The 27519-nt window shown below is 42.0% G+C and overlaps 1 protein-coding gene across 1 annotated transcript; it reads right to left on the reverse strand.

The window, feature by feature from the left end:
• On the reverse strand, positions 1-27289 carry cwf19l2 (CWF19 like cell cycle control factor 2). Its single transcript, XM_012859366.3, has 19 exons — positions 27197-27289; positions 24436-24546; positions 24204-24329; positions 23421-23531; positions 23132-23251; positions 22784-22877; positions 21080-21198; positions 20418-20913; positions 20006-20210; positions 19107-19230; positions 16074-16175; positions 10451-10579; positions 9993-10130; positions 4779-4991; positions 1710-1826; positions 1438-1593; positions 1271-1351; positions 1051-1152; positions 1-225 (listed from the first exon to the last, which is right to left on the reverse strand). The coding sequence occupies exons 1-19, from the start codon at positions 27287-27289 to the stop codon at positions 85-87; spliced, it is 2778 nt and encodes a 925-aa protein (XP_012714820.2). The 3' UTR covers positions 1-84.
• Positions 27290-27519: the final 230 nt, after the last annotated feature.

Here is a 27519-nt window from a genome sequence, read left to right on the forward strand (position 1 = left end):
TTTAAAATGATTCGATTTATTTTTATTTTAGCATAAATGTACACATTATAAACTCCTAGTGCGATAGATTCCTAACATCTCCGGTTAGCCCTCGGCTTTGGTGCAGTCGTACGGTTTCCACCACTGTGCAAACTGCAGGACCTTTTTCCTCTGGTCGTCAAAGTTTTCTCTGATGAGCTTTCTCCAGCGCCGCGGCTCCAGGTCCATCATGCCTCCGACCACTTCCTGTGATGGAAACAGGCGTCCATCCTTTTATATCTTACGCAAAACTTTTAAGTTAATTGAACTGAATGTAACTTATTTATGTGGTGGAAATGCACAACAAACGGTCGCATCAAGTCATTCAAAATGCTTCCCATAAATACATAATCAGAGCAAATTTAATCCTAAATGCCGTGCATTATGGTTCGATCCTGGTCATAAAACAATGCAGCTTAATTCTGTTTATAATGTCAGATGCTTGATCTGAGGAAGGTCAATCCATTGTGTCTAGTTATTTATCGGGTTTGCAGCAATATGTCCTGCTGAGTAAGAAAAACTTTGGATAATATAAACTATTACAGTACCCACTACAATCCCTGCCCTCCTGATAAGCATCGGTGGAAAATCTTTAAAATAAATTCATGTTTTTTGCAGTTGCATCATCCAACACTGAAAACTCAGCCACAGCTCTCAACCAGCGAGCTTTCCCGGGTTTTCTTCTCTTTCCAGACCTGTTTTAGATTATTTAGCTGTGTAACCTTTTTTAATTTTCTTCTTCTAGCCATTTCTTTTGTTCATCCCATTACAACGGCGGCAACAAGAAATTGGCTTATAAGTCATGAGATATGTATCTTTCAGTAAGACAGGAAGTCATCCAATACTTCTAAAAGGTCCTAAATTAATATCTTCATGTTTTTTTTCTTGCAAAATAATTGCACTCATCAGAAAATCCTATCTGTACTAAAGTGACAAGCTTTTTTTTTATATAGGTTTAAGGTCTTGACGGTACCTATGATAACTCACAACATAAGTTCAATGATGTTTACCAGTAATAATTCACCAACCAACCTTGCCAAAGTAATGAGGAAACTTCTGTTCATTTTCAATGACATGGGCAAAGCCTCCCTGCAGTCCGAAATCTACCGCAAAGTATGGCAGACCCCGAGGGACCTGGAAGACAAATGCCAAATGAAGCGGAAACAGAAAGACGTGGTCAGCTCTGAACGGAAACGGAGGAGAGAAGGATGAAAGAGGACAGGACATCAAAAGGGGGAAAAGGAAGACGTACAGCTCTCCGGATGTCTTTTGAAGAGAGGTCCACAAGCTTCTTGTTCATGGCCCACTCCTCATCACACTCCATGATGGCTTTCTGAAAAAACGCAAACAGAGAGGCTCAACCAGGAGCCACGGTTTGGCCCAAATCGACCAGAATGAGGAGACGCGTCCCACACAGACCTTGAAGTATATGGGCGCCATGTCGCCCAGCTCCCTCGGCAGCGGGATGCACTCCAGGACCATGTGCTGTTTTCTGCGAAGGTTCATGTGTGTTTCCATAAACACGCAGTCGAGCTCCTGCGACTCAAACATTCGCACCAAGGTTCGTCGGAACAGCTGTGGACACAATGACTTGGGTTTTTAGGATGCAGCGCTGCAGTGACTGTAACGGACCATTAAAGGCTACTCCTTCCACTTCAATGGTTAGAGACTAGCAGCTATGAGTGGCTAACCTGCATTTCAGACCAGACGTCCTCATCCAATCCGGTGGCAGAGGAGTGATGCTGGAGAGGACAGATGAGACAGTGGCCTTCGGTCATGGACACTCCTGCAGGCAGGCTCAGGTAAACCTGCAGAATGGACCACAGGGGCGTGGTTAGTCTGTCCGCTGGCCGGCTGGCAAATTAAAAACTAAGTGATCATCTACCGGCAGCTTTAAGATGTATCTGTTTAAAGATTCTGTTAAAATTAAGTTGTATTATTCTTAAAGGGTGCATATAGTTGGATCTTTATATATCTCACCTAAAAAAAAAAAAATTAAAACCAATGCTTTATTTTATAAAAGTAGAGTGAGGTTTCTCATGGACCAGTTCCATTTTCTGTTTTTTAAAGCTCTGAACTACCAGTTTGGATTTTAGACAGTATGCATTTCCTGTTTATGGCGCATAATAAACAGCAAATACATTTCCTCCACAGTTGATAAGCTGATAATGTGTTCATACTAGAGCTGTGATTATTGCTCTGCTGGGTTGGTCTAACTGCCAATTAATGCCCAGACATGATCAGATACTTTAATAATGCTGAGACTATAAACCTAGAATAGAAAGAATCGTAATCAATATTAAAATTTTAGCAAAAGTGTTACAATCACCTATTTTACTTGATATCTTGCAGCCCTAGATCATACAGTGCTTGCAAAACTATTCTCGCTCATTATAACAAACATGTGTGTGGGCTTTGACTGGGCCGTTCCAGCACACCGTTATGCACCGGCCCACACCACTCCATTGTGGTTTGGGGAGGAAGTTTACAGTCATTTTCCTGCTGGAACATGAATCTCTGACTTGCTTCCTTTCAAAGGTCTTCATCAACTATTGCCCTGAATTTAGCTCCATCCATCCTCCCATCAGCTCCCAGCAGCTTCCCAGTCCTGAACGAAAGCGTCCTGATGCTGCCACTCCCATGTGACGGGCAGTGTTATGTTTTACGTCACAAATAAGATAAGCATCCCTTGATTTTCCCACATTGGGGGAATTTTAGATGTGACAGTGGCAAAGACACAGACAATTACACACATTAGCAATAAAAAAAAAAGAACAAACTAGTCTGATCTAAAAACTAGCTCTAAAGGAAAATAAATAGCACAAAGCAGTAGAAAAGACTCCACCCTATTTACAGACACAGTATAATATAATATGCATGATAGTAGCATCTGGGAAACAGTAAATGATTAATGATGGAATCAGAACCAGTGTAACCATTAGCATGATGACAACATTTATTGAGTCTCTTGTGAGCAGCAGAGATTAACTAACAAACTAAGCGCTCCTTAAAGCAAGTCTGTCACTGAAACAGCGCTCCAGCTCCATGCACAGGGTGGGAGACATTCACCATCACTGATGTTTTTTTTCCCCACTTACAGTCTTTTTGTCTCCCACCACCTGCACTAGCTTCAGGCGGCATCCCTGGTCCTCCTACAGAGTTTATCCAGACGCTTCCTCTCAGCTCCTAAGCTGCTGCGCCAACAGACCACCACCACAGAAGATGGCTGATGCCACCACAGAAATAATGTTCTGCATGTAAACCTAAAAGCTGGTTACATCGGACACAGGCGCACCCTTTTCAAATCCTTGCTGCCTCCTCCGTGTGGGTTACGCAAACTGCAACTGGACAGCTACAACCAGAACTTTCTTCTTGCAGCTGACAGCCGTCTTATCATCCGATCCTCCAACCTGAGCCGAGGCCCTATGCAGCTCCTCCGAACTAACCACAGGCTCCCTGGCTGTTCTGATCAGAAAATGCTCCACTTGTCAGGCGAGACGGTCAGCCACGTCCAAACTCTAAGGCCTTCACAGAATGGTAGGATTAAAAGTAGGGCTGAACGATTTTGTAAAATAATCTAATTGCGATTTTTTTTCTTAATATTGTGATTTAATGCGATTTTTTTTTTCCCCAGTTTAATTTATCATGTGTTTCATGCGTATATAAACAACAAATCAATTTGTTTCCTCGCCATGTGGATTAGTTGCTAAAAGACCCACAGCATCTAAACTCAGAGCAGAAATTATCGCGTTCTGCCTACAATATATTTCAATCAAAATTGCAATTTTGACTTTTCTCCGCATTAACCACAAGCAACAAAAAAGGCCTCTAAATAAAGATGTTTGTAAACAAGGACTATTTGAAGTATGAACTTTTAATGTTTCTATTGATCAGAATATTATTCAAGAGAACAGCTTTTAATTTAATTAGACATCAATCCTTGTTGAAGATAAAGTGCAAAGTCCAACCAACAAGCAAGTCTATGTATTAAACTGATTGACCAGAACTTAATGCTTTGTATGATTATATAAACTCTAAAACAAGTAATAAAATTTGATTATCTCACTGCTGCAACTGTCTTCCCTTCCATGTGGAGGCAAACCCACTTCAAACATTTTACTGACACTTAATGGACGTGTCTGATTCCCTAATTGTTACATAGCCAAAAATTGCAGACATCTGCGGTTTGGAAATTGCGTTATTTTAAATCACGATTATATTGAAAATGCGATTAATTGTTCAGCCCTAATTAAAAGCTGCATTTCATCCACAGATGGACTGCCTTTACCAACTTCTGCCACTCATTGGACTGAATTTTATCTAGGAGAAATAGAGTAAAGGGGGTGAACACTAATGAGCGCCACACTAAAATTTTTAACTTGTAAAACAAGCACATAAATCCCCCTTTGTTCTTCCATAATTTCCTAAATATGCCCTACTTTGTGTCGGTCAGTGACAGAAGAATCCAATAAAACTCCCAGCTGTCTGTGGCTGTGACGTCTAAAAGGACCGAGATCTATGCAAACTTTCGCAAGTCTCTGCGATGAACAGCTTGACCAACACAGGCAGGACGAGTCGTTTCTCACGCTGTCCCTTTACATGTGCAACGTAACCCTGTCCCAGCAACCCTCTGAGTAAACCAACAACAAACAAAAAAAAAATAAAATGCATGAACCAGAAGCCCAATGGAGCCACCAAGTAGTTAAAAATGTAACTCGCTCAGACCTGCATAGCTGCAGACAACATCAGGCGTCTCTTACCTTGCTCCCTATGGCCACTATCAGATGCTTGGGGAGCTCTTGGCTGCTGAAACAACGAGGGCACTTGTCCATGGAGGCGGCCAGCCTCCGGCTCTCCCCTATGGCTCTGCTCCTCATCCTCTCCTCCTCCCTGCCCTCGCCCTCCCGCTGCGCTGCACTCGACACGAACATGTCGTCCAGTGTGTAGTTGTCGCCGTCCGTCTTTCCCATCATCTGGACGGCGAGGAAACAGGGAGCGAGAGAGAAAAAGAGAATTTTATTTTTGGTTAAAAATGAGGTAAAAGCGTGATGGTTCATTTCTTTCATACAAACAAAAATATTTGCTTGCTGCTCTAAATTTAGCTTTTATTTACAGACTCAAACACATGGGAACTGAAGTGAAAGTCCTTGGATTACCAAGCAAGGTTGCAGAAAGAATAAAAGTGGAGGAGCGTCGTTTTAAAATGGGCCCCGTAGCGCTGATGCTGCGCAGCGGGATGCGGGGCATCACTCGAGTCCCGTCATCATGGCAACCAGGCAACAGGTTGGAATCCGTGTGCGTGTGAACGTAGCTGTGTGTGTGTGTGTGTGTGAGTGAGACTCTGCGTAGGAGTGAGTTTGTGTGTGAGAGAGAGTTAGAAACTGGATTAGAGACAATGCAGGAGGGTGTGTGAGTGGGCGTGGGTACCGGTGACACACTGAACACCACGATGCACGAGCACGTACAGAAATTGGTTAAAACTAGACCGGATTTCTAAGCTAGATCTCAAATTACTGATCCGTTTTCCCTCCGATCAGTAATTTGAGTTGTGGATTACTTTCTAAGCCTGTCAGCCTTCACTTTCCCCTCATCGTGTTTCATTTAACAGCGAGGTCTAAAGAAACAGACAATTCTTTACCTGGTATGAACAAGCTAGTCCCAAAGCATACATAAAATTAAAACACAGAATAGAAAAAAGGTCTATTATGAAGAAACGGCAGCTGTTTCTACAGCGGTCAGACTCTGAAAGAACCTAGATAGGCGGACGGACTGGTGGGTGGATATTTTCCATATTTCTGTGTTTTTCCATCATTTTCCAGTAATTAAACTATTTAAACCAATTTTCCAGACTGCAGATACTTAGACCAGCTATTCCATGAATACATTACAGCAGGTATAGTCACAGAGTAATACATCGGCCCTTTGAAAAGGAAAACAAAAGCATCCGTGATGATAACCATATTGTGACAGAGAGATGGATGGAAAAAAAAAAGAGCTTTCTGCCTCAAATTAATGGAAGATTAGATGAACAAAAAGGGACCCAGATAAATTCATCACTGAAAAATGCCAACGTCACAACCAATAAACCGGGGGAAAGAAACGTCTTTTCTTCCCTCTAACCTGAGACCTTAACAAGCAACCTCTCCTTTGTTGTTGTGTTATTTTTTAATTTTTTTTGCTTTAGTGCCTATTTTGTTCGTTCTTGCTTACCTCGCCGCGTAACTACAGCCTCCCCTCACATCATGGGGTTTGTACCATCACGGCCAATCCGGCTACGACTGTGCCTAAAAGATGTGCTGGCAGGGGAGAAGAATCTTAAGGGATGAAGGGAATTTGAAAGGGAGCGGAGAAGTAACGGGTGACACGGGCCGCAATGACATAATGCCAGAAAAACAACCTCGATGTAATGCCAAACGGTAGAGCGCTGGAAGGAATTTACACCAAACAGCCCCACAGCTGCAGCGTGACAACAGGTGACGTTACCATCGATAACGCTGATAATTGTGTTACTGGTGCAATTTTCTGCTAGCTAGTTTGACAAATACCCCACTCCCTCACTTGCACTGACCAAGTCTAGTAATAGTTTACAGCAGGGATGCCAAACATTTGGAAAACCAGACATAACGATGCTGTTCAGTATTGCAATGACAGGGCCACATTTTCCTCAGTCAGGTGTTGCTTTCCCATCGTCACAAAGTCCCCAACTCTCCCCAGGCACGGGGCCTGGAATACAACAGCCTCCCTAATATTGCATCCAAGTATAGCTTTGCAAGTGCGATGTTAAACACGTTGACGTGGGAAAGTTGTTACACTGTACAAAATTAGGGATGCACAGAAAAACTGTCTGGTGACAGTTTTACAAGCCCTGACTGGTGACCAGCTGGACCGAAACGCGAAAAAAGATCCGGCCTTTATCTGGTCAGTGAACACGCCGTACCCGGCTGCGCCAACAACAACTCTCTCTAGTGTGGAAGTGGTTTCTGAGGGAAGACATTCAAGGTTACCCGTTTTCAGGGAGGTGTTTAAAAATGAAGTCAGAGGAAACACAGAGAATTGAGAATCCTTCTAAAAGTTTGCCTGAAAGTTCCTGAGAACCGGTTCAAATCAGTTTTAAGTGTTCAGAAACTTGAAGAAGCACCTTTGAGTTGTTGTTACCCGAATCTTGAGTTATGAGCCAAAAACAGGTGGGAGAACAAGGAAAACTATCAAAGAACATTATACCTCACTGCGAAAAAAAGAAATAAAAATAAGTAATATTTTCTTGAAATTAGTGTATTTGTCATCGATTTGAGGAGATAAATAAGATTATCTGCCAATGGAAAGAGTAATTTTACTCCTAAATTAAGATAATTAGATATAATGCCCTTGAAATAAAGTGCAAATACACTCATTTCAAGAAAATGTTAACTTATTTTTAGTTATGTTTAGTCTGTTTTTGCAGTGCTCTAGTTAGGGCTGTCGTACCAATAATAATAATGGAGAAGATGAATGAAAAATGCAACATAATGTTTCTCTGTCAATAAAAATGTTACTAAGTTATCCCTACGAATTCACAACTAATTCAACGGTCCACCTACTTTTTAAACCAGTCGAGCAAATTTAGATTGAAACCTGCGTTGTTTCTCCCTCAGAAGTGTTAGCAACACCAACGCCGGCCTTGGTGTTGCTAAATCACACGAGGATCTTAATTTACAAAAGAAAAAGAAAAAAACAACACAGGAAAAACATTTTCATAATGTCCTCCTTAAAAAGGACAGGTAAGTGTGTTAGAACCAACACTAAAAACCATTTGAACAAAAGGATCAGGGAGTAGATAAGCGAGCAGAAGCCTGGAGAAAATGACAGAGCGTCCAGCGAGGCTAAAGATTCAGTTTTCTCTCTCTGAACTCATCAATCCATAGTAGTGATTACTAACAGTATTTATAGCAGCCCCTGCCATGGTAACTGTAAATGTATTTTTAGCGTCGGTCTTTGTAGGTGCAGAACGCCTGCTCCCTGATAACGCCTGCCTGTGTGGCTGAACAGAAAAAGGAGCGTGGAGAAGAAGTCAGACGGAGAAAAAAACTGGGACAGCTATCAAGCCCGGTTTCTAATACTGTGGCAACTTACCCAGCCGGCTCTTTACTAAAAATTCCACTTTCTCGATGCTATTCGTAGCAGTTTTCGAATGGAACGGGAGGGGGGGGGGGGGTAAGCATGTTTACGACAGACGAAGGAACACGAAAGATGTGAGCTGGCTTATAAAGAGGTGTAGTCTGCCAAACTGCTGAGGGACTCACAGACGCATTAAAACCTGCCAGTACGCATCTGCTGCTGGATGCCTGTTTTAAGCACCCGGTGGACGAGAGAGAGAATCAAACAGCATCGCAGGCAGCAGTGGAGACAAAAAAAAAAATCAAACCATGAAACCATATATAACAGAACAACAGCTCAATGTGTATCCTGGCTCTATTTTCAATTCACTTCAGTTACATTTAATTTATATAGCGCCAATTCAAGATACATGTCATCTCAAGGCACTTTTATAAAAAGTCAAATTCAGTCAAATATGACAGATTGGTCAAAAAGTTTCCTCTCTAATGAAACCCAGCAGGTTGCATCAAGTCTTGACAAGCAGCATTCACTCCTCATGAAAAACGTAGAGCCACAATGGCAGTTGTCTGCATTGTTGGTGGCTTTGCAGCAATCCCTCATACTGAGCAAGCATTGAGCGACAGTGGAGAGGAAAACTCCCCTTTAACGGGAAGGAAAAACCTCCATCAGAACCAGGCTCAGTGTGAGCGGTCATCTGCCTCGACCGACTGGAGGTTAGAGAAGACAGAGCAGACGCTCATTTGGATATATGAAATACTAGGGATGGGCATTGTTAAGGATTTATTGATCCTACCACTCTTTATGATACCATTTATCGATCTGGTACTTTATCAATACGCAGAGTCCACAGTGCCTAATACCATTAAGGGGGCCGATAAGGCTGATGCTAGCCGTATTGATACCGAGTTGCGGTACCCATCTCTATGAAATACTTTAGTAAACAGAGGAGTTTGCAGTCCAATGAATGAGGGCAAGAGATAAAGGTCCTGAACGAGCTCAAATCACCCCCCACCCCCTCTGTTGTTCTGAGGTGTTTGGGCTGGTAGGCTGTGCTTGGTTTTCACCGGACATGACTTTGTGCATTGTGGACAAACAGGGCATTTCTTCCTTTGTGGTTCACTCAAATGCAGTTTTGGAGCTTAAGTCAAGCCACAAGACACGTTTTAGACAGACAGGAGGCTTTCCTCTAAGAAACCTTCCAAACAAGCAATGCCTGGCCAGTCTCTTTTACATTTTACTCTCATTAACCTTACTATTTACCATCCTAACCGAGGCCTGTAGCAGCAGTTAGAAAAGGCCTTCCAAAAAAACAGCAATTAGTGCTCCTCTGAAGTCGCTCCTATTGTCTAATCCAGAGCAGCAAATGGTCAAAACGCCTCGCCGCACTTGCTGATGCTGAGTAACGAAGAGCATTTGACAAACAGCGCCCTGGCTTAGTATTTTCAGTTGTTTCGTCTGTAAATCCTACATGCAGAATACATCAATCCTGAAGCAAGTTTTCAGACATGTCAAAGAAACTACAGGAACAAAGCATCGACACAAAGCAACATGGCTGGAGGCAACACAATGACATGGAAACACACCGATAGCTCAGGGCTGATAAACACTATGATACCTATTTTTTACTGATCTATACTCTATTGGTTCTTATTGCGTTACATTACAATAAACTTTAATGACAGGTTCAGACGGCCTGATAGGATTCACATTGGCATGAACATTAGTAAAGAAATAAAAGACTAAACCCTGTTTATTGTCCCCGACCGCATAAAGGGAGATCCGTGAAAATCAGCTGATATCATCAAGTTAAAAACCAAATTCAACCTAATCGAACTCAAGTATTATCTATGAAAAGATTATTCCTTCGAGGGCTTTCTTACCTTTGCAGCCATACGTGAATAAAGCGCATGCTGGTCTTGTGCGGAGCTCATCTTCTCCCTCCTCACCATCTCCTGCAGTCCAACGCTGTCGTCGTCCTTGAAGTAGCGAACGCGCTGCCCGTCGACGTGGGTCTCAATCTGAAGCCAGAGGTTGGGACAGAGGCAAAGAAGAAAATGGCGCTGAGGGGTGCTAATACACTCAAAAGATGCTCATAATGTAGGGATAAAGAAAACAAGTGCAAGGTGCAGAATGTAGACATTTAGCATACTAGCTCTGGAGGAAACCCAGACTGGGAAAATACTGTGACATGCGAGTCAGACTTGTGTCTCTACAACGTTTAACCAGCGTTAGAAATAAACCATGAACAAAAATCAGAACACAAATTATTATCTGAGTATCCTCCCATTCTGACCTTCACCCAACATCTCCCCCACCCTGCTACGCTCATCATCTTTACCGGTTTCTTCTTCCGGCGTCCTCCGTGGGGCTCCTGGGGTCCGCCGGGACCCTTCACAGGCCAGGCCCGACCCGACTCATCCGTCCTGAACAGCAAAACCTCCTGGTCTTCCCTCGAGTGAGTGGTGACCTAAATTCAAAACACACCGGGTTACAGATATTTGTGAATAAAACACAGCAGTGTATTGATCTGATCTGGAAGTATTTCAACAGAACAAAAAAAAAGATCTTTAGTTTGAAAATGTAAAGCCTCAGCAAAGCTTGAGAAGGACTTGGCAAGTTTTTCATGGCAACGCCCCACATCCTTGACACGGCTCATCCCACACATTCATCTGCCTTGTAAATCCGGCCCGATTTAAAGAGAGAAACAAGCTTTCTGACAAAATACTGTTTTTTTTTTTGTTGCTATGAACAACTGTTATAAAAATAAATAATCAAATAGAAATGCCTTTACCTTTTTAGTGCAAAATATAGATCAGAACTGTAATTTTTATCTGCTCCCTGTGTTGGGACAGATACCATCTCTTTATCAGAAAACAAACAACTTTTATCTGATAGCAGAGACTTTTATAGAAAACCTGACCTAATGCTAGTTAACTTGAAAAGCTTATCTGGCATCGTATCAAACGTCTAAACAGATCTCTAATTTTTCCCAACATTTCAATAGTTAGAAATAAAAAACAAAAACAAAGCAACACAATGCCGAAACTGGCTTCTCTCAATTTTCTGGGTCTGGTACAACACCATTTCACAGCTATTTTTGCCATTTGAATCAATTTAAAGCGGCTTTGTTTCAAAAAACCAGTAACTCTCTTTCATTTGCCCATTAAAGGGTTGGAGTATCCCATGATTTTATATATATATATATATATATATATATATATAAAAACAAAGAGTCCAGTTTAAACTCAATTTAAAGTAATTTTTTGGTGGCAACGTCTGAAATGTGCTGTGGACAGAGGAGTTACACTGCTCAGCCACAACGCACTGTTCCATAAGATCGCAAAGGTAATAAATACATGAATGATTTTATTTTTTTTAAAAGCACATCATTAACAAGGTTTCACTGAAAAATTGTAAGTAAAAAAATAAACAAAAAACACTTAAACGTGGTTTTACTTCTGCTGATTACAAAGCTGAAGGAACCAAAGCCACCATTAAAACAGATCCTCCTCCATCCTCTAAGTGCGTTACTGAAGGACCAAAAGTAGTTAATGAGGACTAAGTGATCAAGGCAGCTTTGCATAATTCTGGACGTCTTCATCTTGTGCTCTGGATTCAATTATAACTAGAACCGATAACGGAGAGAATGAAAGCTTGTACCGGTGATGCTTACAGAGACAATCTCTGTACCTGGAGTTTAGTGAGACCTGCTCAGAGTTATAATCCAGTCTGCCTGTCTGAGGATGATCTGTTCAAACAGCTGAACAGTTTTAGAGGATCTTTCCTGCAGTCTTAATCAGAGGTCAAATCTGAGCTTATCAAACAAGCAGCGCCACACCTTCAAGCTCACTCTCCTCCCGCTCAGTAGCTGCGTTCAGTCACTTAGTCAAGAACTGAAATTCTGATGAGCAAAATGCGGAAGTTCAGCTGTGACGAGGCAGATCAAAGATTAAGAGTGCCGTATGAATGTAAATTGATGTTAAACTCCTGAATTTTAGTGTTATAAGGTTTTTAGTCTTTAAAAGGTTAGAGAGAAGAAATTTGGAAAAACCTAAAATTGTTCCACACACGCATAACCCAATAACTTCTCTAAACACACCAAACCTGGGTCCAACCAGTTTAAAATGGTTACAAATTCACTGGAATTCATCTTCTTATAAATGGTTTCTAACTCAAACAAAACTGCAAATATAACTAGCAAAGGAACGCAAGTCTATCTTTCTCTCCATTAAAACATCATCCCATTCTGATTCAAGGTAAGCTTGAGTGTGAATGCTGCATAAAACAAAAGTGCCACATTTCTTTTTTTTTTATATTTTAAAGAAATTTGTCTGAAAAAGCATCAAATGATTTATGCTCGATTTGTAAAAGAAACGCATTTACAGCCTTTCTGGGTCTCCAAACCATTTTTCCCCCTTTGATGGAAGCTGCAAATCAGAGGAAAAGCAGCCTTACGTAACGCTCGCACTCGGTCGGGTAAAGGGTGCGTGAAGCAAACAGGCAGATGCGCAAAAGGGAGGCGAGAGTATCAAAGTATGGGAGGTTGTCTCATAAAAATCAAGACATAGTATCATAAAAAAAAAGACACATAAGAACATTTCCTGTGCTCCAGTCAGGCCTTTCAAGGATAAAAATTCTGGGGGAAAAAAAAACAATATTAGGGAGCAGAAATAAGAGTTAGGACGCTAAGCACTGAAGATGAGCCAAATGGTCTCCAAAACCAAAAATGATCACAAATCAACAGCTGTCCAGGTTGGAGTGAACCAATAGCTCTCAGCTGACAGTTACGCCAAAGCCCATGAATAAGACATGTTTTGTGAAAATTAATTTTAAAATGAATTCTTTGGTTTGGGCGGGGAAAACTATTGCTATCCAGATAGAGACTTAGTTCTTACTTTAAGTCTAATAATAATAATAATAGTAATAATAACCACACAGCTGTTTTTGTGTTAAAAAACATCGCTGTCATTGCTGGAAACATGCTTAGTTTTCTCCGCTCATGTAAAGCACCACCACACTCATTGGTGGTGCTTTTTTAAAGATAAAAAAGCATCTTTTATGAAGAAACGAAGATCTCATACTGGAAATTTGTCCTTTGATATGAGTTAATTTATTTATCTCGAGCGCTTTGCTCGGCGTGCCGCCTGTCGTTGAAAATAATTCGTTTCAGAGCGCCGCGTCCTGTCTGGAAGGCCCTTTAGGGTTCGACAGTGACGTAGGAGCTAGGGAGCCCGTCCTGTAACCAGCAGGTTGCCGGTCCGACTCCCCCACGCCGACCGCCTCTGGCATTGCGTCCCTGGGCGAGACACTTTGCCTGTTTGCTGTTGGTCAGAGAGCGGGGGGACCTCCAGGACAGCGGTGGCTACATATGTAGCTCGCCGTGGTCAGCGTGTGAATGAAAGCGTGAGGTAAAGCGCTATACAAGTTTTCTGGAATGGTTCCCAGAGATTTTGCAAGAGAAACAAACCCAAAGCATCACAGATCCTCCACCGCTCATTAAAACGGGCACAATCTTTTTTACCCCCAAACCCGCCTGGAGCATTAAAATTAAAAAGCCTCAACCTCGGTCTAATCTGAGCAAAGCGTAGAGTTCCAGTTACTGAGCAGGGTTAAGGAAAATATCCAGATTGCAAGACATAAAAGGGTGTTTTATGCCATCTCCCAAAAACTCTTTGGGATATACTGTCTAATGGTTTTCATGGAAGGGCCGCTCTATGCCGCAGTCACTGCGAGTGCTGACAAGATAAACATCCAGCCTTGCTTGTGACAGTTCTAGTTGCTTGAAACTTTACGTGTTTGTATCTTATTACTTATTTATTTTTGGCCATCACTGTTACAGTAGATCAGGGAATGTTTACAAGAGATACCAGATATTTGAAGAAACTGTAAAAAAACGCTTCACAACCCCCCCCCCCCCACACACACACACACACACACACACACTATTTGATGCTTAACATTAACCTTACTCTTACAATGTAACCTTAAATCTTAAGTTTAACCTTATGCTTAAACTTAACCTTTTCGCTTCAAGGGTATATAGCCACATTAAATGCTTATAAAAAAGACCAAAAGCAGTTTGATAAAATAAATTTATATACACCAAGCCTCCATCCTGATCATGTTTTGATGGCCCTTTTGTGGAGAAATATAGCCCCGAGACGGGCGCGATTAGCAGATATAAACAGATGTGGCGCCATCTAGCGACAGTATCACAGAACTACCACAATGCCGGTTTGCTTAATTAATAAATCAATATTAAATAATACTGGACAGAGCCTGACCCTCTGCAATGCTTCGACGTAAAGCGGCAGCTCGGCGTAATCAAAGGCCAACCGTTATTAATTAAATAAACTCATCTACAGTAACTTTAAGAGCCTCATATCAGAACATTTACTCACATCAATCAACTCTGCGGTCACATCTGAGGTTTAGCGTCTGCTTCAGCGAACACCAACGGTCATACTGTATTCCCAGCGACATTCCAGTCTTTTCCCTCTTGAATCATATCTTTTTTGCATTTTTTTTCACTAGATCTTAGAACATTCTTAATCGTTTCACCTGGAGAGGCTATTAGCCGTTAGCCGCTTCCTTGTTTTTAACCCTGCTGCGCATGAGCAGTACGTACTTCCATTAAAATAGCAGATAAGCACGAAAGACTTTATTCGCTTACACACTAAGCAAAAACAAAGCTTAAAAAAATTAAACAACAACTAATACACCAGCAGGACGTGATAATCTTTTGTAAAAAAAAAAAAAAAAAAACGTTGCACACAACCGGAGTGAGCTACTGACGTATAATTTTTAAAAAAAGTCATAACAAGGCTATGCACCTTTAAGGCTAGTTAGGATTAACAAAAAGCTTTTCTAGTTGCTAAATTCCAGAAGAGTGAGGAATGTTGCTTTATTCTGATTTAGTTACACACATTTCCTTAGTAACCGTTTTGCCTTTTAAAGAGCATGACTTGCGTCAAACCTTCTATGTATCTTTTCATTTCAAAACTTCCTTTAAAAAATGATCTCCATTATTCTAGAATATGTTGGTAATCCTAACCAAGCGGAAACAGGAAGAGTTGAGTCTGTTTTTACAGAAGTTAAGGAGAGTAGCCATTTCTGGTCTTCTTCTGTCTTTCCCATTTTGAAGAGTAACTCAGAGAAATGTGGCGCTTAATATTAACACTCCAGGAAAACAAGGAGTTACAGACTGAAGTATTAAAAAGGTCTGTCACACACCTGTCTAAAAAGATGTCAAACCAGAACTTTTGGGCTTTTCTTGGAAGAAACGCTCAGCTTTGGTGACAAATAAAGGCCATTTGTCTCTCATTAGGGGTTTACTGAAGTGCTCGACAGGAACAGTTTCAACCCAGACAGCTAGAGCCGAGCGGCAAACACACTTCAAACGGACTTGCTTTTAGAAGCAGGCAGACATCAGAGCAGAGTTTAGTTACATCTGAAGCAAAGCCTGTGCGTCGGGGTTGTTTTTTTTAACAGCATGCTGAGAGTGACTGATGCAGCAGTTTATAGCTGCGTGCATCTGTGAGGCTTCGAACAAACATAGCTTTAAGGCTTTTGGCTTAGCGTTTAGACTTTTTAGTGGTAGCAGGAGATAAATCTGGGGGGGGGGGGAAATGTGAGCGGTGAGAAAGCTTGTGTGTTGCCTGTGTGTTTAAATGGGAGCATTTTTTCAGTTTATGTGCGTACCTGTTAGCTGATAACGGCTCTCTGCTGGAAGCTAGCCTTATCAGCACAAGAAGCAAAAAGCTCTCAGGAACAGCAGCCGTAAGAAAAGATGGAACATTTAAAAGCAAAAGGTCCTGTCTTTTACTTTATCCTTTTCAGACATTTAGTTGTTTGTTCGTTTTTTTTGTTTGTTTCTATGTTGATGGGAACGTTTTGCTCATCGTGTATGCTGCTAATTAACAGCTAAACCTGCAGAGGCGTTAACGGGGAGTTTTACCAACCTGCTTCAACTTGGCTGCTTCATGCTCCTTCCTTCTGGCAGCATGAATCTCCTTTGCTTTGTGAGCAGCTTCCAGCTGTGACTTCAGCTTCTCAACCATTGCCTGAAAACACACACAGATCAAGCAGAACAATATGACCACAGGCCGACCAGTGAGCAGGCCCTCCTTTTGCCACTCCAAGCTCATTGCGGCACGGACCGGCGTAAAGCTCTGGAGGTCCATGTTCTAATAGGCCTACTTCACACTCAATTGGGACCGCTTAAAGCAATCCCAATTTCTACATTTGAAATGAAATTCTGTTTTTGTGTGGGAGAAGAACGTACGTCTGGGGGAAATGCACACCGGGGGACGCAAATCTGTGCGACACAACCCCTCCCGCTCTGTCATTTCAGCTTCCCCCCACCATCCCCCATCAAAACATTGAAAAAATGGCGAAGCGGCTCTCCACAGCTCCGCTTTCGGCGAAAAAGTTGAGAAACACTGAGGCTGACATCCCTTTGGAAAAGATGACAAAACTGTGGCCGTTTCTAAAGAAGCACTGCAAACAGCGAGGAGCCCAACCTGAAAATGTAAGCAGTCTTCGCCAACTTCACCTACTCATATATCTGAAATTGAGAGGTCCTATTTTATTTTTTTTACTTGAAAAAGCTAATGGAGCACTTTTATTTATAACAATTGGTTCATAACCATTAATATTTTGTTAGTACTTAGAGTGCAGTGTTATGTTGCATCATGCAGTAAAAGTATTGAGTAAATGTGATGTTTTTTACCTCAAATTTAAGGTCATTCCTATTTTATTTGTGTACATTTTAATCATCAACATTAAAAGCACATTCTTTTTACAACTGAAATAACAGTAAAGGGTAAAAAAAATGAATTCGTAAAAATTAAAACGGAAAAAAACAGAATTTTCCAAAATTAAAACGGAAAAAAACTAATTTGGGAAAAAATAAAACGGAATTTGGGAAAAAATAAAACGGATTTTATAGGGCCCTACAATCCACAGACTGGAATAATTCACTGGAAAAAAAAAATATATAAAAACTACGATGCAAGAATTTAGCCTCTAGCACATGGTACGTGCTGCAATCCCCGTACAAAACCGGTCCCAGCAGGGAAGAACTGCTCACGCCTCCAAATTACTAGTTGCAGGGAGACCAAGGGAAGCGCTGAGGCTTTTAAGGCTCCGGTAAATGGATTTGTCACGATGTCACAGCTAAGCTCCAAAACTGAGTGATGAGGATGAAGATGAGGGGAACACCGATAGGGTTCCTAATATCATTTGATGACAGCTGCGGCTCAACTCTGTCCTGAAAGCCTAAATGTGAGCAGCTCAGTGATCATTAGAAACCATGTGGGGATTTGGCGCGTTAAACCAAGCACGCGGGGTTTTCCTTTGATCCGGACGTCTTCAAACAGTTATGGAGGTCCTGGATAAGTTACGGCTGTCCTCCCGCAACGTGAAGACTGTCTAAACAGCTATGGGGGGTCCTAAATTGACCTGTCTGGAGAGCTCCTTGGTCTTCATGGTGTGATGCCTCTGGCTTAGGGCTGCTGCAGCCTCTGGAAGCTTTCAGAAAAGGTGTGTTTCCACTGACGGATAATGTGACGCTTAAATTTCACACGTTGACTTAATTTCACCATTTATGCGACTTTTAAAGGTAACTGGTTGCGCCAGGCATAGTAAATGCCTACATAGATACGTCTGCACATGCCAATTTTCTGTTTTTTATTTATTTTGTTTTTTGTTTCTAAAAGTTTTCTCACTTCCGGCTATTTTGTGCAAATCCATCACAAAAATAAGATTTGAAAACATTAAAATTACAGGTTGGAATTTAATGAAATAGGTTAAAAAAAATCGAAGTGGGGTGATCACTTTTGCAAGGCCGTGTAGATGGTAGGATCCAAGATTTGTCAACAGAATAAAAGCTATTTTACTGGTACAGTGTTTCTAGGGCTGGACGATAATTCAATAACAATATATATCGATCGATAGACGTGTGGCGCAACAGGAAAAAACAGGGTCGATAAAAGTTCGATATAAACAGTTTTCCTTCCTTCCTTTCAGCCTATCATATTAGTTGATGCTACAGTCACTACTTCCTCTCGACCAATCGTAATCGCAGACCCAGGCACGCCGTCACAAAGCGCCGCCCTCTCAAACCACAACACAGAGTACGTGAATGTGTCGCAGCAAGGAGCGGCGGAGGAAACGGTCCCAAAACGGGGTTTTACTAGTTCGCCAGTATGCAGTTAAAAACCCTGGCTTCAAACAATTACTCGCCACTCCGCGAGGTATAAAGTCCACGATATAAAGTTCCGGGACGCAAGTTTTTCTCTAACAGCGCTCCCTAAATTGTGCAACGAGTGCAGAGAATCAGTGCAAAATGAGCTGCAGTCTGCGTCCTTACACGCCACAACCGCGGACCTGCATCAGCCTCTCAATTATGAAACCTGAGAAGTAACTAGTGTGCTATTCCCACCTAAATAGGCTATTTTATTTATTTATTTATTTGGTATATTTATTTTGGTCTTTATTTAATAATAAAGTCTTATTTAAAAATATAACTCAGGTCTCATAAGTTATTTTTCTTAAAAAAAAATTCTGTTATGGTTAAAAAAGTTGGTTAAATAAAGATTTAATTGGAATTCTGTGTTTGTGTTCTTTATTAAAATTTAATTTTTTAGCAATATCATAAAATGTCCAGGCAGAGCTGCACATAAAATATGGTTTTAAATATTTTCAATAATTACCGATATCGATCAATATGCTTTTTTTTTTTTTTTATCGATAAGCTTTTTTTCTATATCGTCCAGCCCTACGTGTTTCTCCTCATAAGGACATGAAGTTTCTCTGATACTTTGCCGCACTGTAACAGATTTACAGCTGTAAGAGAAAACAAGCAGAGGATGCAGGTAAAACAGGAACATTCTGAACAATCCAAACATTCGGGGCTCAGCTCCATTTTCCATCCAGACCCTCCTAGTCTTGTGGTGACCAGCAGAGCACCAATAAAAACCCAACTAACTCACCGTATTGCCCATGATCTCTGCCTTTATCAGCTTTGACCCCAGCCTGTTCATCTCTTCCTCTGACAGCAGTGGAATCTCTTCTTCTGCCTCCTCCTCCTCCTCCTCCTCACTTTCAGCCTCAGTCCTACGTAAACAGATTTAAACGGTAAAAAGGGATTAAATATAACATCGAATTACACATCTGTCTGGCTGATTTACAAACAGATTTCTCCCCCCCCCCTCATTGAAACGGCCTTTCCATTCTCAAAATGGGATTTCTGGAGTTATTAATTTAACTGTTTAGCTGTTTGCTTCGGAGCTCTCGCACCCCCGTTTATCTGATATCATCCATTTGAGTCGCCGGGCGCCTGCAGCGATAATAAGAGCCGCGCCGGGGAAGCGGCGTTCTACGCTATTACACTTCTCGCGGCGTCGTCTCTCCCTGCTCCCACAATATGGGCTCATTTCATGCTGCAGGGGCTCTGACTGCCCGTTTACCAAAACAACTTAGTCTAATGAGGCGAGACAGAGACGGTTTTACGAAGCGGTGGCACTCTGACATCTGGCCCGCATGTAAGAAAACCTGATTCATGACTTTTTTTTTAGGGTTAGCAGTTTTCCCTTTGAAACCTTTTCTTGTTCCTTATTGTCACCTTTAAAATGCTGTGATCATTGACTGAAGTGTAAGATGACAGATTTTATTTGTATTTTGACATCTGTATCATTTTTCATGCAGTGTTTTTCCGTCTTTCCTCTGGTTTCCTGTAAAGCACATTGGATTATTCTGTGTATAAATTATCGTTGCATTGTTTTGCCTATTCGTGTGTTAAAAATCCACTTCATTTTCTGTGGCGAGGTTTAAAAATCGATGTTCTCAGCTGCCACCCGTCACACTTTTCAACAATCAAAAAGCCTGAAACCTTGATGGTGGCGCAGCGTGAGGAGAGTTTGCGGCCCTCCCTGGCTGCGTCTTGCCCTCCTGCTGGGGGTTTTCAGCCCCGTCAGGTTTATGGGAAGATGTGCCGCGGGTTTTCCAGGCTGGACCGCTACTCTTCCTCGGGAGAGAGTCCTCATCGTCGGAGCTGGGTTTCAGAAAGCTGGCGGATGGCTGAGGACGGCGAGGAGCTGCAGAGAAGTAGAGAGAAGGTTTAGCTCGTATACAAAGGCAACCTGGCACACTTAAAATGTGATAAAAAAAAGCTTATTTTTCCACTTTGCAACAAACATCACTGTTGTTCGCTGTCAAATATCTAAGAGGCCATTAAAATTATTCCAACAAACGTAACAAAGCACTTTTTAATAGCTTTCAGACTCCTGAAACCGTGAGCCCACCTTCATCGGCGTCGTTCTCGTCTGATGGTTTGAGGAAACGGCCTTTCAGCGAGCCCAGAGACGCAGAGCGGTGATTCCAACTCTCTCCAGATGATGATGATGATGACGATGATTGTGTGCTGACGTCTTTCTCTTTATTCCTGTCCCCGTCTCTTTCTTTCTCTCTGTCCCTGTGTTTGCCTCTGTCATCGTCTCGTCCTCTGTCTCTATCCCTGTGCCTGTCTCCGTCCCGGCCCCTGTCGTCCTCTCTACCTCGATGCCGCTCCCTCTCGTCTCCCCTCCTGTAACTCTCTCGCTCTCGGGGCGACGAGTCTTCTTCACTCTTTCTCCACCGATCTCGATCCTGCCTATCCCCCTCTCTTCTCCCCCACCTCCCACCGTCATCCTCCTCTCCTTTCCTCCATCCGTCCCTTGCTGGACGCTCTCTGCCGCCTCTGCTATGGCCGTGCACGGCTTTCTCGGCGTCGGCGAGCCTCTTCTGGAATTCCTCCATTGACTGACGAAGGAGAAACACAATAAAGTGGATTAAAAGATTTATTTTAGGGGCATCAGAAAGGTCTTCACATAATGTACGTAAGGCAGGCCCGTCTTTAAACTTTTGGGAAACACTCGTCCTCCGTTAACTGATCAGAGCCGAGTCAAGGTCACTATAAACGCCTCACCCCGTATCTCTGAGCTACAATCTCACTGAGGCTGCGCTGCTCCCTCTCCGCTTGCTCCTTCATCCTCTGGTAGCTCTTCCTCAGCCAGCTCAGGCCACCGTCATTCACTACCGGACCGGCTGGAATAAAGACAATGGAAGCATGAATATTTACCGAGAACACTGATAAAAACTTTTCTATACCTTTCACTAGGGCTGGACGATAATTCGATAACAATATATATCGATCGATAGACGTGTGGTTCAATAGGAAAAAAAAGGGGTCAATAAAAATGCATTTTAGCCTATCCTGTAGGTTAATACTACAGTAATTACATCCTCCCAACCAATCAGAAACACAGACCCAGGAATGCTCCATCACCAAGCCTCAAAGAGTTCAGAGAGCACGTGTTCTTTCATTTTTTAAGACTTATAGTTTTGGTATAAAGGTTCTCTCACTAAACGGTTGTATTTGAATCCATTTATGTAAAATAGGTCACTAAGCAACAGCATAAAATGGCTATGGCTGCATTTAAAATACATGTTTCTTAATTTTTTTGATAATAATCGATATCGATCAGTATGATTACTATTCTCTCGATATGCTTTTTTCCCTATATAGTCCACCTCTACCTTTAACTATTTGTGCGATATTGTTCAGTTTTTATGTCCCACCTTGCTAAACTTAGGCCACTAGATTTTTTTATGTGGGAAAAAAGGGGAAAAAAAATCAAGAGATGTTAATTGGATGCCACATCGGGAGGGGATTTGTTGCATGTTTCACCAATGTAGCACCTTAAAATGGATTAAAGGAGATTATGTGTAGAGCAATCCAAAGTAATCCAGAAAATTAAATTACTTCATATTCTGCTGTTTCTAAAATTTAGGTCATGTACCCATATTTGTTTATTCATAAAATGTTGCCTGGAGAGGCAAAAATATAGCATGAGAACACAAGTGTCTAGTGCCTTATGGCGACGCGTGAAGTAAGAAAATCTCTGACTCACATGTGCTGGCATTATTGATCAGGCAGATTACAGGGATGCCTGGATCAGGGCGTTGGTGAAAAAGCATAAACTTAAACATTTTCATGTTTATACCTCAAACTAGCAATGTGAAAATAATCCAGTTTGAATAAAAATTTATTTTTTCCTCCATTTTCTGTAAGGATGTGCGATATATGGGCATTCAAAAAGATTTTAAATAAATGTAAATATATTAAAATGTTTATTTGCGGTATAATTTATTTAACTTACACTTAACATAAAAAATGCACCACATCACAATTTTAAGGTCACAACCAATTTGAGCCATGTTTTTTATGATCCAGGTGGAATACTGAATGGTAATAAAGTTTATTGAATTAAATTGAATTTGGAAATATAATGAAAGAACATAAGAGAAACGTTGTTTTTGTAAAAAAGATCAAAACAAATTCAAAACACAGAAATATTATCTGAAAACTGCAGGATTACTGAAATGCTGAGAAGAAAAAGCGATGCGAAGGGAAACATGAGGAGAGTAAAGAGATCAAATAAACGTCTCATGGTTTTCTGTGCATTTTCCCTATGTACCAGACCCACACCAACGAACAGCAGCACAAAATAAACTCCTCCTTCGCTGCTACAAACACTTTTTGAGCATGAACGAAAGTGGAACGAACCAAAATCTATAAAAACGCGTGGTGAGGTCCTACAACAAAATCAACACGGTAAACTTCTGCTACCTTTCTTGTCGGCAGTACCAGCTAGGTCCTCCGGAGGTAGACCAGTTCCCCCGTCTTTCCAGTACGGGTTCAGCTCCCGCTTGTGCAAACCAGCCTGGAGGAATCAATACAATTTTAACAAGAACTGCAACGGATAAAACTGTATAAAATATATCCAAAAAGAACCTAAGGACAAGATTTAAAAAAGACAAACGACAACGTGCTGTTTTCCTGAACAAGTTGAATCTCTGCATGTGCAAACATAAATCCATACTCCTCAGTCTTCACCACTTTTAGTTTATGTTGACCTTTTACAACCAGAAAGTGAAACCAACCCATAAGCACAGCAATAATAATAGTAATTTGCACCTGTTCAATGGCCTGAGCCTTGGCTCTCTCTTCCTCTTTCTGTCGGTCTTTCTCCGCCCGTCTGTCTGCAGTGGACGTGGTTTTCATAGCCAGGAAATCAAAAGTCATCCATTCGTCTCTCTTTGAGATGGAGACACAATCGTAGAAAAAGAGGATGGTCGGACTGAGATCAGCGGACAAACCAACAACCGTAAGTGCTTTAAAACTCATCGGGGACGGGATCATGGCTCCATGACGGAGTGGGAGCACCGAGCTGTTGTGAGAACTGTGGACGCAGTACTGAACATACCTGGACGTTGTGTGCAGGGCTGAGGCCGCCCTCTGGAGCCTTGGACGCCTCTGGTACCTTCCATGCTTTGGCAGGCTGTGGCTGAGCCTCAACCCACTCCTCCTCCGAGTCCTGAAACCAAGACGGCCAAAATAAAGCTGAAAGATGGCAGCAACGAGGGGGTGAAGAACAAAAAGAAAATAAGGGCCCCACATTTGTCTTTTTTATGCCAGCTTTAAAATTTCCATCAAAGTTAAAGACAACTCATAATAAACATCTTTAAAAAAGGCTTAAAAATAGACTTGAAATATAATTCAAAACCTGCTGACAAACAAAAAGCTGGTTCACTAAGTCTAAACAAACGTAAAACTTTTGTCGAGGAAAGCAGAATGGCCGTGCCTCCTGCAGCAGAGAAAGTGCTTTAATGGTGCATAGCCACGCTACTTGACTTTTTATTTATTTAAATGTCAGTAGCTCGCTCTGGTTCTGTACAAAGTTTTCATGAAAGATTATCACATCCTGCTGGCGTATTAGTTGTTATTTTAGTGTATTATGCTGTTTATTTGTTAGTAGTTCTGCGATACTGTCGCTAGATGGCGCCACATCTGTTTATATCTGCTAATCGCGCCTGGTGCTGGGGATATTTTTCTCCACCAAACGGACCCTCGAAACATTATCAGGATGGAGGCTTGGTGTATCTAACTTTATTTTATCATGGTCAAACAGTTTTTGCTCTCTTTATAAGCATATAATGTGGCTATGTACCATTAAAGCTTGCTCAAAGGTTCCCTCCAACTAAGTCACCTGTGAACTGCCACTGGAGCCGTTTCCTTCTTCTGCTGCTTTCTTCTCCTTCTTGACTTTTTTCTTCTTCTCTTTTTTCTTCTTGCTTTTTTTCTCTTTCTTCTTTTTGCTGCTGACTGTTCCCTCCTGGTGGACGTAAACAGTTAGTGAAGTACCACGCGTGTGTGCCCCCACTCCCCTTTTCTTCTTGCCAGTGGCTCCTCATCTGACTGCCGTTAAAAACGATACGTACGTCCTCTATCTGCTCCAGCCTCTGGCTGACTTCGGGAAGAATCCAAGTGTCCTCCCCTCGCTGCCTCTTCAGCTCCTTTCTCCTCTCTTCCTTCTCATACTGCTGCTTTGCCTAGATTAAAGCATTGGAGGGAAAAAAATGAGATCAGGCAGCAGAAAAGATGGCTTACCACCAGAAAGGAACCATTTAAACCTTTATTAGTTTGCACCAAGTCAGCCTCAATGATATGTTTATATTTCCTAAGTACACGTTAAACACATGCATTCTCTTGAATACATTAAATTAAATTGTCTAATGTACTAAACTCTGACTGTAAAATAAGTTTTAAAATTAGCAGATTCCTTCAAAGAGCTAATAGTTGGAATCCACCAAATATACTAACCGCATTATGCATCAAACTATACATCCATAACTGTCATATCGTTTTTATTGAACGCAGAACTAAATAGGCGAACAGGAACAGCTCGTTTGGGCATCAGGTTGTTTTTGTATTTGAGTTGCCAGTTACCAGTCAGAGTAAATCAAAGGATGCCTGGCCAATTTGTATTGCCTTTGCTGACTGATTATCATCGTTTTGCACCAAAGGGCTTGCCGTACCCTCTCAGAGGTGTTTGAACATTAGGCAGAGGAACGGCCTCCTATTTCTATCATTCCTAGCGCAGCTGAACATCGCAGCTCCTCTCAGAGATACGGAGAGCCTCTCCTGTCCAGTCAGGAAAGGGGAAGGAGAAAAGGTAAATCTCTCACCACATTATCAGCACAGTTCTTGGAACCTCGCTGTCAGTGAGAACCCCTGAAACAACAGCAGATCTCTAATCGCTGTGTTTCGTTAAACCATAATGCTATTTTTTCCCCTTATCTTCACGTCAGACGCCTGGTTTTCTTTCTCTGCCGTTTGCTCGGCGACGCCCACTGGCCGAGGTCGTTGCTGAACCCGCCTGCTGGGACAGCCAACGCAGTCACAAAAAAATCTAAGACAAGTGTTGACGTCTATTAGGACAGTGGACCAGATTTTAATCCCGCCTAGCGTACAGTGCAGAAGACTAGGAGGTACGATTCAGGCCTACGGGTCCATCATTGGTCTTTTTGTTCATTTGTTCAACCTCTGCCTCCTTGTGTATTCTATGCCTTTACCAACTATTTCTGACCTGGAAAGGTACGCAAAATGTTTTTTTAATGCAGCTGTATCTAACGTGCATTCTTAAAAAGTAGCCACAGAAAAGTAGGGCTGGACGATAATTCAATAACAATTATATAAATATATATATATATATATATATATATATATATATATAAATAAAATACCTTCCTTTTGCATTCTAGCCTATCATGTAGGTTAATATTACACTCATTACATCCTCCCAACCAATCACAACGCAGACCCAGGAATCAAGCCCCACCCCCTTCAAAGAGCTCAGAGAGCACGTGTTCTTTTTTTCTATTTTAAAAACTTGCAGTATTGATAAAAAGTTGGTTGAATAAAGGGTTGAGTTTGAAATTAGTGTTTGTGTGTTCTGTATTTAAAAATTGGATGCTAAGCAACAGCATAAAATGGCCAGGGCTGCACTTAAAATATGTTTTAAATTTGTTGATAATTATCGATATCAATATCAATAATTTCTATTTTATTGATGTGCCTTTTTGCTATATTGCCAAGCCCTACTGACAAGATTCATTCTTTGTGAAAGAGTAAATTTTATTTCCGATAAAATGACCAGCGGTGGAAACCAGACCATTTTCTCTTAATCGGAAGATCAAATCCCTTTTTTGTTTGCGTCAAACCCCAGAACTCCCACTAGTTTTGCAACAAATGAACCCTAATCATTGTAAACACATCGACCAACATAATTTGATGCTTTTTTTTTCTTTTACTTTAATGAAAATCAGATAAAAGTTGCAGCTTCGGTGCATACATTGGGAAGATAATGCAACTCATTCATTTTGTGTCAGACTTAAAACTACTTCTTCTAAGACGGATCCTGCAGCACATTCTTCTCCTTGTGCTCGTGGGGAAACGTGGAAGTGTGTCAACATCAGAATGGACAGGCCAAACCTTGAAGAAAACAAAAAAATAGCCGGACCCCACCAGGAGAATGCTGAAGAGTGAAACTATATATGAACAGAAACCCTGATTTTATCACGTTAGAGGGAACACAGGCTTCCCAGGTGGCGGGCTTCTTGTTTATAAGTCAGACAGACATAAATAAGGTCTTAAAATCACAGTGTGAGCCAATCGCGCTCTAAACCTCGCTGACACGACTGGATCCACGGGTCGCTTCGGGCACAGCTGAGCTGAACAGATTGAAGCGTTTACAGCCCAGCGATGCTGATCTGCAGGAGGCAGACAGAGAGCAAACAAAGCTGCAGGCAGATAGCTGCCAGCTGAAGAACTGTGCACACATGTGATTACAGCGCCGCGGCCGCAGACCGCCTCGCGCCGGGCTCGAAGGATGGACGCGGCGGAAGCACAAAGCAAACAGGGGCAGGTCTGCTATCTGCCTCCGCCAGCCTCCTTCCTTTTCAGTCTGGAGGTATCTGCGGATCCAGACGCAGACACGATCAAGCCGAATGTTACACCAGCCCGAAAACAAAGAGGAAAGCTCAGAAAATACCTCCAACACCCTGGGGTAGCTGTTAGCCTCGTCTTAGCTGCTTAGCGTTTATCTGGACAGCACGGCTAATAAAGTAGTACGTGTCTGCAGTGAAACGGCTCCGCTTCGCCGCGTATCGTTGCTTTTCACCAGAAGCTCACTGCTGGTACCTTTTCTATCGCCTCTTGGCGCGCCTGTCGCTTCTTTTCTTTCCTTTCCTCGATGCTGCCCGAACTCTCAAAGCTGAGCCCGTGCGTCGCCATGACACCGTCGTAAAATGTTGTTGTTGTTGTGAGAGGTCGCGAGGCGTCGCGGTTTACGTTAAGCACTGACTTGTGGTTCTTGTAGTTTAAGAAGACGGCCCGAGAGCCTCGCCAACGCGGACAAATCTGTTGACGCCCCTGGTAAAAAAAAAACGTGTAATGTTCCAGTCCAAATCACAAATAAGTATTTGGGAAAGGTCAAACTTTGATTTGAGTGAATTTATTCAACG

The sequence above is a fragment of the Fundulus heteroclitus genome, chromosome 18 (genome assembly GCF_011125445.2).
Source record: "Fundulus heteroclitus isolate FHET01 chromosome 18, MU-UCD_Fhet_4.1, whole genome shotgun sequence".
NCBI lineage: Eukaryota > Metazoa > Chordata > Actinopteri > Cyprinodontiformes > Fundulidae > Fundulus > Fundulus heteroclitus.

Coding starts and splice junctions, on each gene's coding strand:
- cwf19l2 (XM_012859366.3), bottom strand. CDS start 27,289: ATGGCGACGCACGGGCTCAGCTTTGAGAGTTCGGGCAGCATCGAGGAA. Junction 22,878..23,131: donor AGGCTCAGGCCATTGAACAG/GTGCAAATTACT, acceptor TGATTCCTCCAG/GCTGGTTTGCACAAGCGGGA. Junction 19,231..20,005: donor CACGCTGCGCCACCATCAAG/GTTTCAGGCTTT, acceptor CTGTTTACGTAG/GACTGAGGCTGAAAGTGAGG.